Source organism: Taeniopygia guttata, chromosome 7 (genome assembly GCF_048771995.1).
Source record: "Taeniopygia guttata chromosome 7, bTaeGut7.mat, whole genome shotgun sequence".
Classification (NCBI taxonomy): Eukaryota; Metazoa; Chordata; class Aves; order Passeriformes; family Estrildidae; genus Taeniopygia; species Taeniopygia guttata.
The window spans coordinates 17,218,148-17,231,107 of record NC_133032.1 but is presented as its reverse complement, the minus strand read 5'-3'; the positions used below and the strand labels follow the sequence as shown (position 1 = coordinate 17,231,107).

Genomic DNA, 12,960 nt, shown 5'->3' with positions numbered 1-12,960 from the left:
TGCATACATTATTCACTAACACTGAGAGCATATAGTGCTCAGAGAACAGCTGTTTTTCCTGCACCCTGAAGGACTACTCCAGGGGAAAGTAAGGAAAGTGGAGAACCAGTAGGACCTAGACTGAACAACTCTTACAGCTGAGGTTTTACAACAAATGGAAACATTTGAAATAGCACATTACACTCTTATTTTCCTTTTTTCCCCCCTTCAGTCCATATGTAAGTTGTGGAACCTCTAAACAGATGTCATAGTTTAAAGGCTGTTGTGTTGCTGGGTTTGGCTGTTTAGTGTTTAAATCACTAAAATGTACAGGACTGAGGCTGCTCTGGTTGCATGCTCTGCTGAGAAGTTGCTCAGCTGTTGCTTCCAGTCATTCCATTTTCAGTTCACCTTTGTCCTGTGAAATCATGTCCTGAAATTAAATTTAAGAATGACAGCCTTGCAGTTTCCTTCCTCATAGAGTCTGCACAGCATATTCCTCCCTGCACATGCAATTGTGATTGTAAATGTTTGTCACACACGATTACTAAAAAACCCCAAAAAATTAAGACTTAGGAAAGCGGAAAGGAAATTACTTTCCTCTCCAGATTTTTATGTCTTTTTCATCCAGTATGTAGCAGACAGTATCTTCAGGCAATATCTTCAGGCAGAGCAAGTTACAAAGATAATTTGTTGGAAAATAAAAGGCTCTGGAGATGAGACTTTGCTGGTGGGTGGGAGTGCAGGAACCACTAGTGGAGAGCAGGCATTGAATCAAAAGCCAGGCAAAGGTGTAAGAAGAGGAGCAGGACCTGCAGGCTACAGGCAAGAGAGACAGCACAGAGAGCCTGGAGCAGGAGAGTGTCTTGAGAGTGGATAGCTTCCTGCAGGATTTGGGTTCAGCCCCAGGTCCCAGACTTCACTGTTTGCTCTCAGGGATGACTCATCTCTGCAGTGGCTACGGCTGCCTGAGGACTGTGGCTTGCTCTCTCTTACTTTATTATCTCACGTACTAAAAAGTTAAAGGTCTGGACCTGCCTGATGATCCAAACTGTTGTCAGGAAAGTATGTACAACAGAAATTTCATTCTTCAGTTTGGTTTTCAAAACAAGGGATTTGTTGTGCGTAAAGGAAAGCATTAAATAGGAAAGCCAAACACCCAAAGTCAGGCAATGGCAGAAGAATGAGCATACACATTATAAAATTGCATCATCTGAAAGCAGTTGTATAAATTTTAATTTTTCAGTTGCTATGGCTTTAACTTTGTTTCGATCTCTGTTTCTGGGGTACACTACTGCAGAGCGTATAGCCCAGGCGAATGGCTGTAAGGGTAGGCGGTGAGCCCGGTACTCCTTTATTTGTGAACAGCAGAAAATGCTGTGCATTGAACAATGGGAAGCTGATTTATGTGAAACCAATAAGCAGTCTCTGTTAGAGTACTGTAACACAAAGCCGTGTTAAAATTAAAATTCATAATAGTATAAATACTTTCTAGATTAGAACGCATTTTCATAATTACAACCATGAGATAGGACCTTTCCCTGTTGGGTAGTTTTGCTTACCTTTTTATTGGCATTCTTAGATTTAATTTTCCAGGATCCAGAGATCTGTTTCTACTAGCATGACTCTAAAGTGCCATTGAAAATAACTCAGTTCTTCAGAATTAGGAAAAGGGAAGCTGACAATTAAGGAGTAAGTATGCGAAAAAACAGATATCTGCTCTACTAGTGATTGAAAGGGAATTTCAGCCTGCTCTACCTTGCTTCTTAATTGGAATTACACAAAGTAATAACAGTTTATTCTGATAGTAAATTTATTGTTGAAAATCACTGTGTTATTTATTTCCAACAAATTCGATTTTCAAATAATTTATTTCTAATATGAAGTTTTGGTGATGCATTTTTTCCCCTTAAAAAATAAGAAGAATTTTAGGTTGCAGAGAAAAGCATAATGAAATGTTTTTAGAATTCATTATATACTTCCCGAGCCTGTTGTCATTCAAAGTTGTTTGGAGAGGATGACTCCTCTGGGGCAGGTATAGGTCCACCTTGTTCCATGATGACTTTCATCTGATGTAGTTCTTGGGAATTAAACTATGAAGGGAGGGGAAGGGAGAGGAGTGGAGCGGAGCTCCCCTGAGTCCATGCTGTTTTCACACTTTGTGTAGATAAAGTGTCAATTTTTATCATCTCTTACTTGTCATCTCAGTTTTCTTGATCTTCTATTGACATGGAGTGTTAATACACTTGCAAGGACGGACAGAAAAATGCCAGAGGAGCATTCACCTGCATTAGAAAGGAGTGGTTAAAAGCAAGACAGGCAGATTGAGGTAGTCGTTTGTAAAGTATTTCTTAACAGGAAAGATCAAGCAGCTCCTGCCTGTATTGAAGCCGGGAACTGAGTCAGATCTCTGTATGAGCCAGTAATGCCTGGCAGCATCCTCCTGAATAATCTGTAGCCAGTGTTTCAATTATCAGTTGTATTGCAGATTAGTGTTTAGTGAAGCACCAGCCTTGATGCTTAATCTCTGCACCATGACCCTGTGCTGAAACCCAGCGGATTTTTGAAACCTGTCGGGAAGGTACGGGTGGCCACACAGGTAAACAGAAGAGGGGCTCCCAGTGAGCACTATTCTCAGCTGTATTGGCAGGACCGAGCTAAACTGGAACACTGTGATCCAGCTGCAAAGCACATACCAATTCCACCCAGAAGCTTGTGACAAGCTGTGCTTGTCGTCGGTTTCTGACTCAGGAGAGATAAAAATACCTCCGCTGCAGCGGGGAGCGCGGTTGCAGTGCGGCAGCCGAGCAGGGGGAGGGAGGGCTGCGCGCCGGCTGTCTGCACGGGCAGGAGGGGAAAGGTCCCCGGCACCCTGAGTCTCAGCAGGGCGGTCAGCCCCGCGCTGTAAAGCTTGGCTGCAGTCAGATCAAGGGTCCCCTTTTGCTGTCTCTGACAAAGACTGTTCACAAATGCTTGGAGAGCACGAGAAGGCAAAGGGCAGAGTGGCCATCGTGGTGTGAGCCCTCCCGGCTGTCAGGGCTCGGCTGGAGGAGCCGCCTGAGCTGGGCTGCCCGGGTGGGTGTGACACAGTCTGCCCTGCTCCTTTGTAAGCCCCTTGATTCGGGCTCCTGCGGCAGTTAACTTCAAGGCTGTAATGGTTTTGTGAAATAATTTGTGTGAGGGCTGGCCAGGACCAGGCTGCCCTGTACACATTTCATGGTCAGTTGCATCCATCCAAACTTCAGGTTTCAGTCCAGTGGAGACTGTGGTTATTCACCTTCTGTTAGGATCTGTAAATTTCTAAAGAGAGGCGTCACCAACAATTCGGGGTTCAGGTCTTTGCTGGATGGAGCGCTGCAATGAACTTGAGGTGGCATTTGTGTTCACATCCCTATAAGATGTGAGATTGGTGAGCATGTTTTCCACGAAAAGTGTTGAAAAACGTAATTTTAAGGGGAGAGTGGTGCCCATCAGCGCTCACATTACCCGATCCTGGCCGTACCTCTTGATGCACGTCAGACGGGGGGCTCGGGGAGAGCCGCTTCCCGCCGTGTCCCCGGGGCTGCTGCTCGCTGCCCTGCCTCCCGCGGCACCCACAGGAGCGCAGAGGTGCCATTTTCAGTAGTGCCGGGCGGGGCGGGGCGGGGCCGGGCCGTGCCGGGCCGTGCCGGGCGGGGCCGCTCCGCCCCTCTGTTCCGGGCCCCATTGGCTGCGGCCGCCCCGGGGCGGGGCCGCTCCGCTCCGCGCGGGGCCGCGGCGCGCCGGCGGTGCGCGGGAGCAGGGCGCGAGGCGTGCGCGTGCCCGCGCCCCCCGAGCCGGCCGCCGCCGATGGAGGCAGCGGCCGCGGGCTGCGCGTCCCCGCCGCCGGCTGCCGCCCGCCCCCGGCCCGCAGGCCGCCCGCCGGCAGCGCCGAGCCCCGCGCCCTCCATGGCCGCGCCGCCCGCCCCAGCAGCCTAGGCTGCGGCATGGTCCGCGTGTGACACGGGCGGGCCGCCGCCTCACGGCAGCATGCCGGCCAGGGAGCCCTGGGCAGCGCACCGAGCCCGCGGCAGCGCCGGGCACCGCGCCGGGCACGAGGGCCGGCAGCGCGACCTGCTGCTCGCAGCCCTGGGCATGAAACTGGGCGCTCGCAAGGCGTCCGTGACAATCTGGCAACCTCTTAAACTCTTTGCTTATTCGCAGTTGACGTCGCTCGTCCGAAGAGCAACTCTGAAGGAAAATGAACATGTTCCAAAATACGAGAAGGTTCATAATTTCAAGGTAAGACGTTTTCCTATCTAATTTCTTTTCCAGGTAAAGGGACTTTAGCTCGTTTTTTGAAATGAGTCTGGTATCGCAAGGAAGTCGTAGGTATGCGCACTGTGACTTTCTAGGAACTTAAAAGCTGCAAGTAAACCTCATTGCTGCAAGTAAACCTCATTCCTCTCATGCAGCACAGGAGCCAGGATTTTGTTGGTGGCTGCTTGTGTGCACACATTTTTTTCAGTAATATTTGCCATATCTAGTTACCTCTTTTGTTTAGAATTGGTTTATACTGAGAGAGTTGCTAAAGGTGAGAGAAACAGCAAAGTTTTCTTTCAACTCAAATGTAGTCCAGTTTTACTTTCAATGTAAAAAAGTCTCTTAGATCTACAGTTAGATGGTTAAATTTATTTTATCTCAGTTTGTCGATGGTAAATAGCTTTAGAGGTAAGAAGTATGTTCTGCTGCATCTGGATTGAGCAGATGGGCTGCATTTCCCTTAGTTTCTGGCTTTTCTCCTGTGTCAATGAATTGAGTGTTCAAACCAGCCAGGTTTATGCCGTGAGGCTGTTGGACATGCTGGCATTAGCAACTACCTTATGTTTTAATAAAATTTACTTAGTCTTCTATGTAGCTTCTATTTATTGTTCTAATTGCTTTAAATAACCCATGTTCCTTGGTAAGAGCAATATATGTCAGTACAACATATTTGTGTTTCGTGTCTGTCTGTAATAGGTGTCCAGTAAGGACTGAGTAATGTAACCTTTTGTTGGTCAAATACATTTGATGATAGCCAGTCTTAATTTTAAGACTACGTAAATTGATATTTTACTGGAGTCCTATAGATGACAGTACACATTTCATATATATGACTTGAAGGCTAAATGTTGTCTTTAATGTTAAAAAAAATCAAACCCAAAAACCTACTTTTATTTCTTTTAAGAGAACAGCAGATTGTTGCAAGCATCTGTTAAATGTCTCCTGTTTTCAGTTTTGATTTCCATCACACACACATGTCGGAATGGGGGAACGTCCACATGCATGCACATATATTAATTTACCTATCCTCCATCTGATTTTATTTAAACCACCTTCTGGCATTTGAGTGCAGATAATCACCAAAAGTAGAAACTTTATGTGATCAGGATGTTTTGTTTCATTTGAGTACTTCCATTAAGCACAAATTTGCAAACCATGTACAGAGTGATATATAAGAAGCATTTAATATGCATGCTTGCAAAACATATTTGTGCTGGCTGACAGTTCAATGCAGAGCATTTTTTTACAGGCTCCTGAGGTGTCCTAAATATCTGCAATGTCTTGCAATTTTCATTTGTTCCTTAGAGTTTGAGGATAATTTGTGTGGATGCCAGCGTGATTTTCCATGTACTACAGTGCATGTAGGATAATACGTGTTTAATTTTGCACATCTGTGCTCCCTAGTTGCTTTCCTTTAACAGCCTGAAACACATCTGTTTTGAAAATAATCTGATAAGCTGATTTTCATTCATTTGGGTTTGTTTATTTCTTTTTCTTCCATGAACTGTTTATGGAAGGTTTTGGAGCTGTGAATTTTTCAGCCTTTTTCAAAAACAGACTGTATATCTGCTCTGAGGTCATAGCCATGGCACAAACTTTCCACGCGGATTGTTTTCTTTATAATAGTCATACTGCAGTTCCTTTATACATACTGTTACCAGAAAAATATACCTTGAGAAGTAAGTCTTCTCAAGTCAGTGGAATGGAGTGGCCTTTCACAGATAATTTTTGCTATAAAAGACTAGAAGGGGACAAGCCCCTTACAGGGTATGCTGCAACCAACCTTCCCATGGAAGGAATGCTGCTGGTGTTCATGAACTCTAAATGTGTCCACTCTCCTATCAGAATAAAAAGCAAAAGCATAAGCTCTTAGGAGTTATGTAAATTCAGTAAGTACTGTGTTATGGCTCTAAAATGAATGGCCATCATTAGCTTGTGTGCTTCTCTCCGTTATAATTTCTTTGCATCTGTCAGTTTTTTCTCCTTGCATGTATAGATGTCATAATTTAAAACGTCTGCATGAGTCTCCTAGGTTGCCTGCCAAGTAGCAAATCTGCCACCCGTGTGGAGAGGAAGGAAATGTCAGGCTCAGAGTCTTCAACTAGACTTTTGAAACAAACCAAGAAATTAAATAAATTTATCCAGTTCAGCTAATCAACAGTGACTGCTGTCCCCAGAGGCTCCACAGCAAACAGGAGTGTGTCTGCTGCTTTGTACCTCTGCAGCTAATCTGCTTTTTGTGCTGCAGGCACAAGGCAGCAGACAGGGACCCCTAACCCTCTCCCAGCAGCTTCTTCGATCAGTCACATCACTGCTCACAGAAATGAAGAGGTCTCAAAAATCCTTTTCTATTGGAAATGCTGCAGAATCCTAGTAGAGAGGGGAGAAACAGAGAACTGCACATGCACAGCAAGCAGCAGTGTTTCCTTGGAGAAGGGAAGATGACAGCTGCAGCCGCTCCAGAGGCAGGCTGGGGTTAGCAAACACCCCAGGGACTTGACCACAGGCTAAGGGACCTCAGTTCTCCCTGCACCTCCTGTCTCTGTGGGTGGGTATTTGGGGACAGTGCAGTTTGAACACTCAGACTCTGTTGCCTGCAGCAAAGCTCAGGTAGAGGAACATGGTGGCAGAGGGGCAGTGTAGTGAATTGTCATTACAGGAGTGCAGTGCCTAGGGGAGGGGTGAACATGAAAGCTGCTTTTAAATTATCAAGCAGTCTCCTGAATAAATCCATTAACCTATGTTTTGCTCCAAGGGTTGTTTGAAAGAAGAATGTAAAGACAGTTTTACTAGGAGTGCTGACATGGCAGGGTTTTTGAGAGGATTTAATCTCACTTAAATCTCCTGGAATGTGAGTTGTCTCCTGCCTGAAGGGAACAGGCTGGGTAGCCAGGGTGACAGGGAGCTCTGCAAGCAGAGCTGGTCGGTAATGATCTCCAGCTCGGTAATATTCTCCTGGCTGGGGAAGTCTGGTCTCTCAGGAGCACATCTCAAATGCAAATATAGGGTGCCTAAACTGTCTTTAATTAATCTCCATAAGTAAAGAAAGGGATGATTATTTATAAATGTCAGCTCTGACGGAGTTTTAAATGCATGTCCTTCAGGATAAAAGCTAGGTGTGAAAAGTATCCTACTTTTAAGCATACTTTTGCCTTTTCCAATTTATTAAAAAAATGCTGATATTTCTACATTCTTCTCTATAAATCTAATATAAAAGACCCATTTTCTAATAATTCAAATATATCAGATTAAAGAGGTTTACATTGTTTGATACAGCATTTTATTTAGCTCTAACTGAATAATGGAATTAGACCAAATGAAGTCACACTCATGTCAATCTTTTTGCATATTTGGATTACTTTTGATTTCCTTCCTTTTACTGCGCTTTTCTGAAATCCAGCACAGTGAGATCTCTTGTAAAATGAATCATTTGACCAAATGAGGACAATCACTTCACCACCCTCAAAATTCCATCCCCATCTTTTCTCACAGGAAGGCTTTTTCTTTCTTTCGATTCACTTACCCATTATGGGGAATAAATCTGCCCACAGTCTGTGGTACAAATGTATTAATATGGACAGGGGTGTGTGTGAGTGATGGATATCAAGCTCATTCTTCCACCCACTGTAGATGAACAAGAGCATCTTCTATCTGGAAGCTCTGGGAGCGCCTGTGCTGACAAGGAGCAGAGCTGAAGCCAGTGGGGTTATTTTCTATACAAAAAGAACTTAATCATAGGGAAAAGTTCTGTAACAGAAGAGTTTACAAAGTTCTGTAACTTCATAGAAGTGAACAGAATAGATTCATACATAATCATTCCCATAAATTTATTCTACCCCTGGATCCTACCAATAAGAATGCTTTTTACTGCCCCTTACAATTCTCATAGTTGCTTATATTGTCCCCAGAAGGCAATAACTGTGGTAGCTTGTAAATTAAAATAAAATTTCTTACTCATCTGATATTTAATCTATTCCATAGGAAGCAGCTGGGCACTTCTGGGCAGGCAGATGAAGGAGGAGGTTAAGGCAATAGAGGAACTGCACATCCGAGGGGAAAAGGGGCAAAGTGCCGTGTGGATGGAAAATGAGAGGAGGACCAGGGGGAGCTCTGGGTTGGAAGGTGTGAAGTGGGTTCTAGGCCAAAAGACACAGATAGGTAATCCAAGTGGGGTTTAAGGTTTTCTCCATCTTCTCCCTCTGGTGAGGCAGTTTACTAGGGCACTAAACACGTAAGATTCCCCTTGCTCAGTGCCCTTTACTTTCCCACTCTCTATCTCCTCATCTCTCCAATTCTGCTCTTGGTTTGTTTCAAAACAATCCATAGTTTTTTGTTGATACAAAAGGTGCATCTAATGAGGTACCTTCTGCCCTGGGTCCACCCTATCTGACATGGAATATCTTCTGCATCTCCTCACCACCTGGTGCTGTGCTTTGGACTTGGGCACTGACCTCACTCCTTCGCCTGTTGTTTGCATGGGGCTGGGGAAAAATAAAACTATACTTGAAAAATGTTATTAATAAGAAGGGCAGTTGTGGAAGAGGAGCTAGGATTTATGGGTTGAAGGAAGAAGAAGGTGGAAATCTGAGATTAACAGCAAGAAATCTCCTGGGTTGTGAAATTTATTAGTCAGTGCAATAACTTCCTGATCACTTGGCAAATTTAAAATAAACCTGGACAAAACACCTTAAAGGTCTTCACTCCCCTTTAGCTTTTATGACTCATAGGCCCTGGGGAAGTTTTAGCTCCCTTGGCTGGATGCAGGTATTCCTTCAGACATCTCTGGCTCCTGATGACTTGAGCCAGCAGAACACCCTGCAGGTGTTTTCTTACTGCCGCTAGTCCAAGGCACAAACCCACTCTTGTGCCTAAATCAGTGCCATGGTGCTTCACTGAAGCAAGAGGGTGTCTGCCTGTCAGGGCTGTCTGAAAGCTGTGCTTCCATGCATCATTTCCCCCAGGATATTTTCTTGTTTCTCTCTTGCATTTCACATGACAAATCTATCTCCAGAAGACTTATTTTTTGCTGTCTCTTAGTGCAGTGCTGGGTACCTCATGCTGTTTCCTAGTCACTATCTTACTAGTGCTGAGGGCACAGTCAGTTAATTGTAATAAATAACAGTTGCAACACTGCTTGCTTAATCAGTCAACATTAACAACATAATTCCTTTTCAAGCCAACAGTTCTTCCAGAGAGATGTTTTTCCATGGTTGCTTAAACTGAGTTAGCCAAGGTGCTGATGAGCCTTGTTAATTGGGATTCCTCATCCCCCTCTTCAACTGAAGCAATATCCTGGCTTTCTCTTTGAGGATGACCTCTTGAAAGGCCCAATGGGGAGCTCCAGACCAGAGAAAACATGCTTTTCCAGAAGTAACTGGAAGTAAAATATAACCTTAAATACGCACAAGGAGTGAAGGCTCAGGTGAGGACCAGTCCCTGGAAAGACTTTGCTAGTATAGACAGACTCAAACATCACTTTAATGAAGAGACTGCTAGTATTAACAGGAGTTACTCTGCCAACGACATTTGTATCACATGTTGGGAACAAATAAACCCACTTGGCCCTGGCTCAGATTTTACTGGGGTAATTGCATTTGTGCTGGCTGCTTTGCTAGTGTAAGAAGTCATAGCAAATCACTTCCATGCCACATCTTGTTCTAGAGAGCTTCTCAGCAGAGCCATGCCTAAACACTGGGAAACTGGGAGATGGAAAATGCAGAAGTGCTTCAAAAAGGCCAGAAACTATAACAAACTCTTACTATATTAAGCAGAGCCATTTTTCTGTGACTTCTGACATGAACTCATTTCTATTTTTGATGTTCTGAAAACTGGGGCAGATGCTGATTTGGGGTAAATTGATCTAGTTCCACTGAAAAGAAGATGCTGAATCTTTTATTAGGAGCAGAACTGGCACTGGACATATTTTTGAAATATCTTTAATTGAGCCACTGCACTAATATGAATATTCAGAGAGGGATCTGGGTGCCTCTAGCATAGTCCCTGGGGAGAATCAGTGTCTGTTCCCACAGATAAAAAAACCTCAGGAAATTCAATGTTTCTATTAGACTCCTAGGACTTAAGGGTAGAAAATGGTTCAAAGGCAGGGAAGATACCTAGAGAACATAACAGGAAAAAAACTTCCACAAAATTTCTGAAAAGACCTCATCAGCTCTATTTTGTTCCTTCTGAAACTCATAAGACAGTTCAATCCAGAAAAGCTTCTGGCATTGATGGATTTTAGTCTCCTAAATTATTTATTGAATGTTACTTGCACTTTTTTTTCCAAAGCAGATTCCAAATAGCATGATGTTATTTATACTTTCTGGTTTCTTAGTGCTAGTCCCTGAATTCAGGCTTTGCCACTGATTAAAAAAAAAAAAAAAAAAATGAAAGAGAGAAAGCCTTTATTCTAAATACTTAATTTATTTAGGCTGGGATTTTGTCCCAACACACCAACAGTTTTTTTAGTCTGCATGTGTGGATCCTGTGAGTTTGCCTTGTGCACAGCCCAAAGCCAGATCAGCTCATTTCTCTGGTAAGGCTAGGAAGTGCTTCTCTGCAGAGGACTGGGACTTTGCCTCTAGAAGCTTCTAGTGCATGTTATGCTCTCTCATCATCAACAGCTTTTCCTCCATATTAGCCTTAGAACCATGACAAAAGCATTCATTTAGGAATCTCTCAGAAGTTTATATTCTGTTTACACATAAGGTATGTATGTATATACAATTCTAATTCTAAGGATTATATTCAATTTTCACCTCTAGTTTCAGATTTTTTTTGTATGGAGGCATGTATCAAGTTAGTTGGACCTGGAATAAACTGCAAAATATTTCTGTTTCCAGATCTCAATTTAAAGAAAATCTGCTATTCCATCCTGAAAGAAAGGTGGCCACTTTCACTCAATTTACAAGCAAAAAAGCCAACCACCTGCAATTCTCATTTTTTGTTTCGGCTCTTGTAGAGCACAAACTAACCTCAATTTCCAGTTGTTCCCATCTCTGCTGACACAGGCAGTGTAAACCAGAGAATAAACAAGATCTGACAGCTCTTCTGGCTCCAAGTGGGTGAGGATGTGGAGGGAGGCTGTCCTGCTCCACATTCCCAGTGCCCCCAGCAGCGATAGCAATGCTATTTATACCCCGTGCTCTGGGCGAGGCAGCGCTCTGACAGCATCTCTCCTCTCCAGAACTGCTGCACAAAGTCATTGGGGAGGTCCCAGGCTGCCTCCCCATGGTTAGCGCCCCAGCTGGGCTAAGCAGAGTCAGCTCTAGTTCTGGAGAAGGTCTGTTCCACTGCTTTCAGTAACATTCATTTCTGTTACACCTTCAGGTGAAAGCAACTATCTTGCAGACACCACTCTGCCATGTGGCAGTTTCTTACTTCTCAGATTCCTTGTCAGCAGCAATATTTTCTCACAGGAGAATTGCCACGTGTTGGAATATTTGAAGTAAGTACTTTGAGACCCTTGTTTTAGAGGCACTATCTAATCATCATAATGGATACAAGGACAAATTGAAGCATTGCCCAAACTGATGGTTGAGTTTCTCACTCGTATCTCTTCTTTACCCTTCACGTCCAGGCAATCTCTGTCTGGACCAGGGATGGATGAAAAGGACAGTGCCAATTGGATGCCAGCATGGGTGTGCTCAGTGCCTGATAAAATCAACTGTGACAGGGAAAACAGATGTTAATAATATAGGATGAGTTCATCATTCTAATTGGGATTTACAATGTCTCCCACATTCAGTTTAAAGCTTGGTAAAGCCCCAGTAGGCAGAATTCAGCTGATGGAATTGCAGATCAGTTAGGACCACTGAGCTGACAGTCTTCATCAGCAGTGTCTCAGCATCCTTGGGAATTTGTTTGAAGGACAGTGTAGCCAGCAGACCTGAACCTTTGGAGTACCATGTGGTGCAAATTCTGGAGATGTGGCGCATGTTCAGTCCCTGGGGGACTTGGTCTCCTCTCGGAGCCCCAACAAAGCTTCTGTCTGAAGTGTAAGGCTCTGGTAGCCCAAGAGTATAGATCAGCAGTGTTTTTTCCCATCCTTTTTCAAGGTAATGTATCCCATCCCACAGCAGATGGTAATGCCTGGATTTTCCAGACCCTGTTACTCTGAGCAGTTTGGTGTGGAGGGCTGTGGAAGAGGTGCTCTGTAGGGAGCAGGGTCTGATGGAACAAATGTTCAGTGGGACTGTGGCAGCAGCCTCTCAACAAAGGAAGCCTTTTTTGTATACTGTCCCAAACACTTCTGGTTTATGTGCTCAGTGTTGGTTTTCTATAACCACAGTCTTTCAAATCCAGCCCTATTTTCTTACTGTCAGTGGCTTTGATAAAGCTCTTTTGATCCACCATCTTCCCTCCTATCACATTTGCACAGCACTTCACTAATACTCTCTCATATTCTTCCTCCTTGCTTTGACAAGTGATAAAATGTAAGTCTCCCAGTTAAGAATAAAAATTATCATTCCTGGTCTTCATGTAGCAATCAAGGGTAGCTGAATAACTGCCTTGGAAAAACCAAAAGCATAAAAAATAAGTGGAGTAACAAGATGCACGGATAACTAACTTCAACAGTGACCTTTATAGAGCTTGAGAAGTAATGGGGAGAGATCTGCTTGAGGAGTTCACAGCTTGTGGTAGAATTTGCTGTCGGAGCCACTGCATCATTTTTTATTGGTTCTCCTAAAATTTTGTCCT

General features: G+C 44.0%; 1 protein-coding gene across 1 annotated transcript in view; it reads left to right on the top strand.

The window, feature by feature from the left end:
* CHN1 (chimerin 1) overlaps positions 1-12,960 on the top strand; it is a 92,135-nt gene that overhangs the window by 59,395 nt on the left and 19,780 nt on the right. The window contains exon 8 of the mRNA XM_030277521.4: positions 4,162-4,239. Coding sequence (XP_030133381.1) covers positions 4,162-4,239 — 78 coding nt within the window. The remainder of the gene's footprint in view (positions 1-4,161; positions 4,240-12,960) is intronic.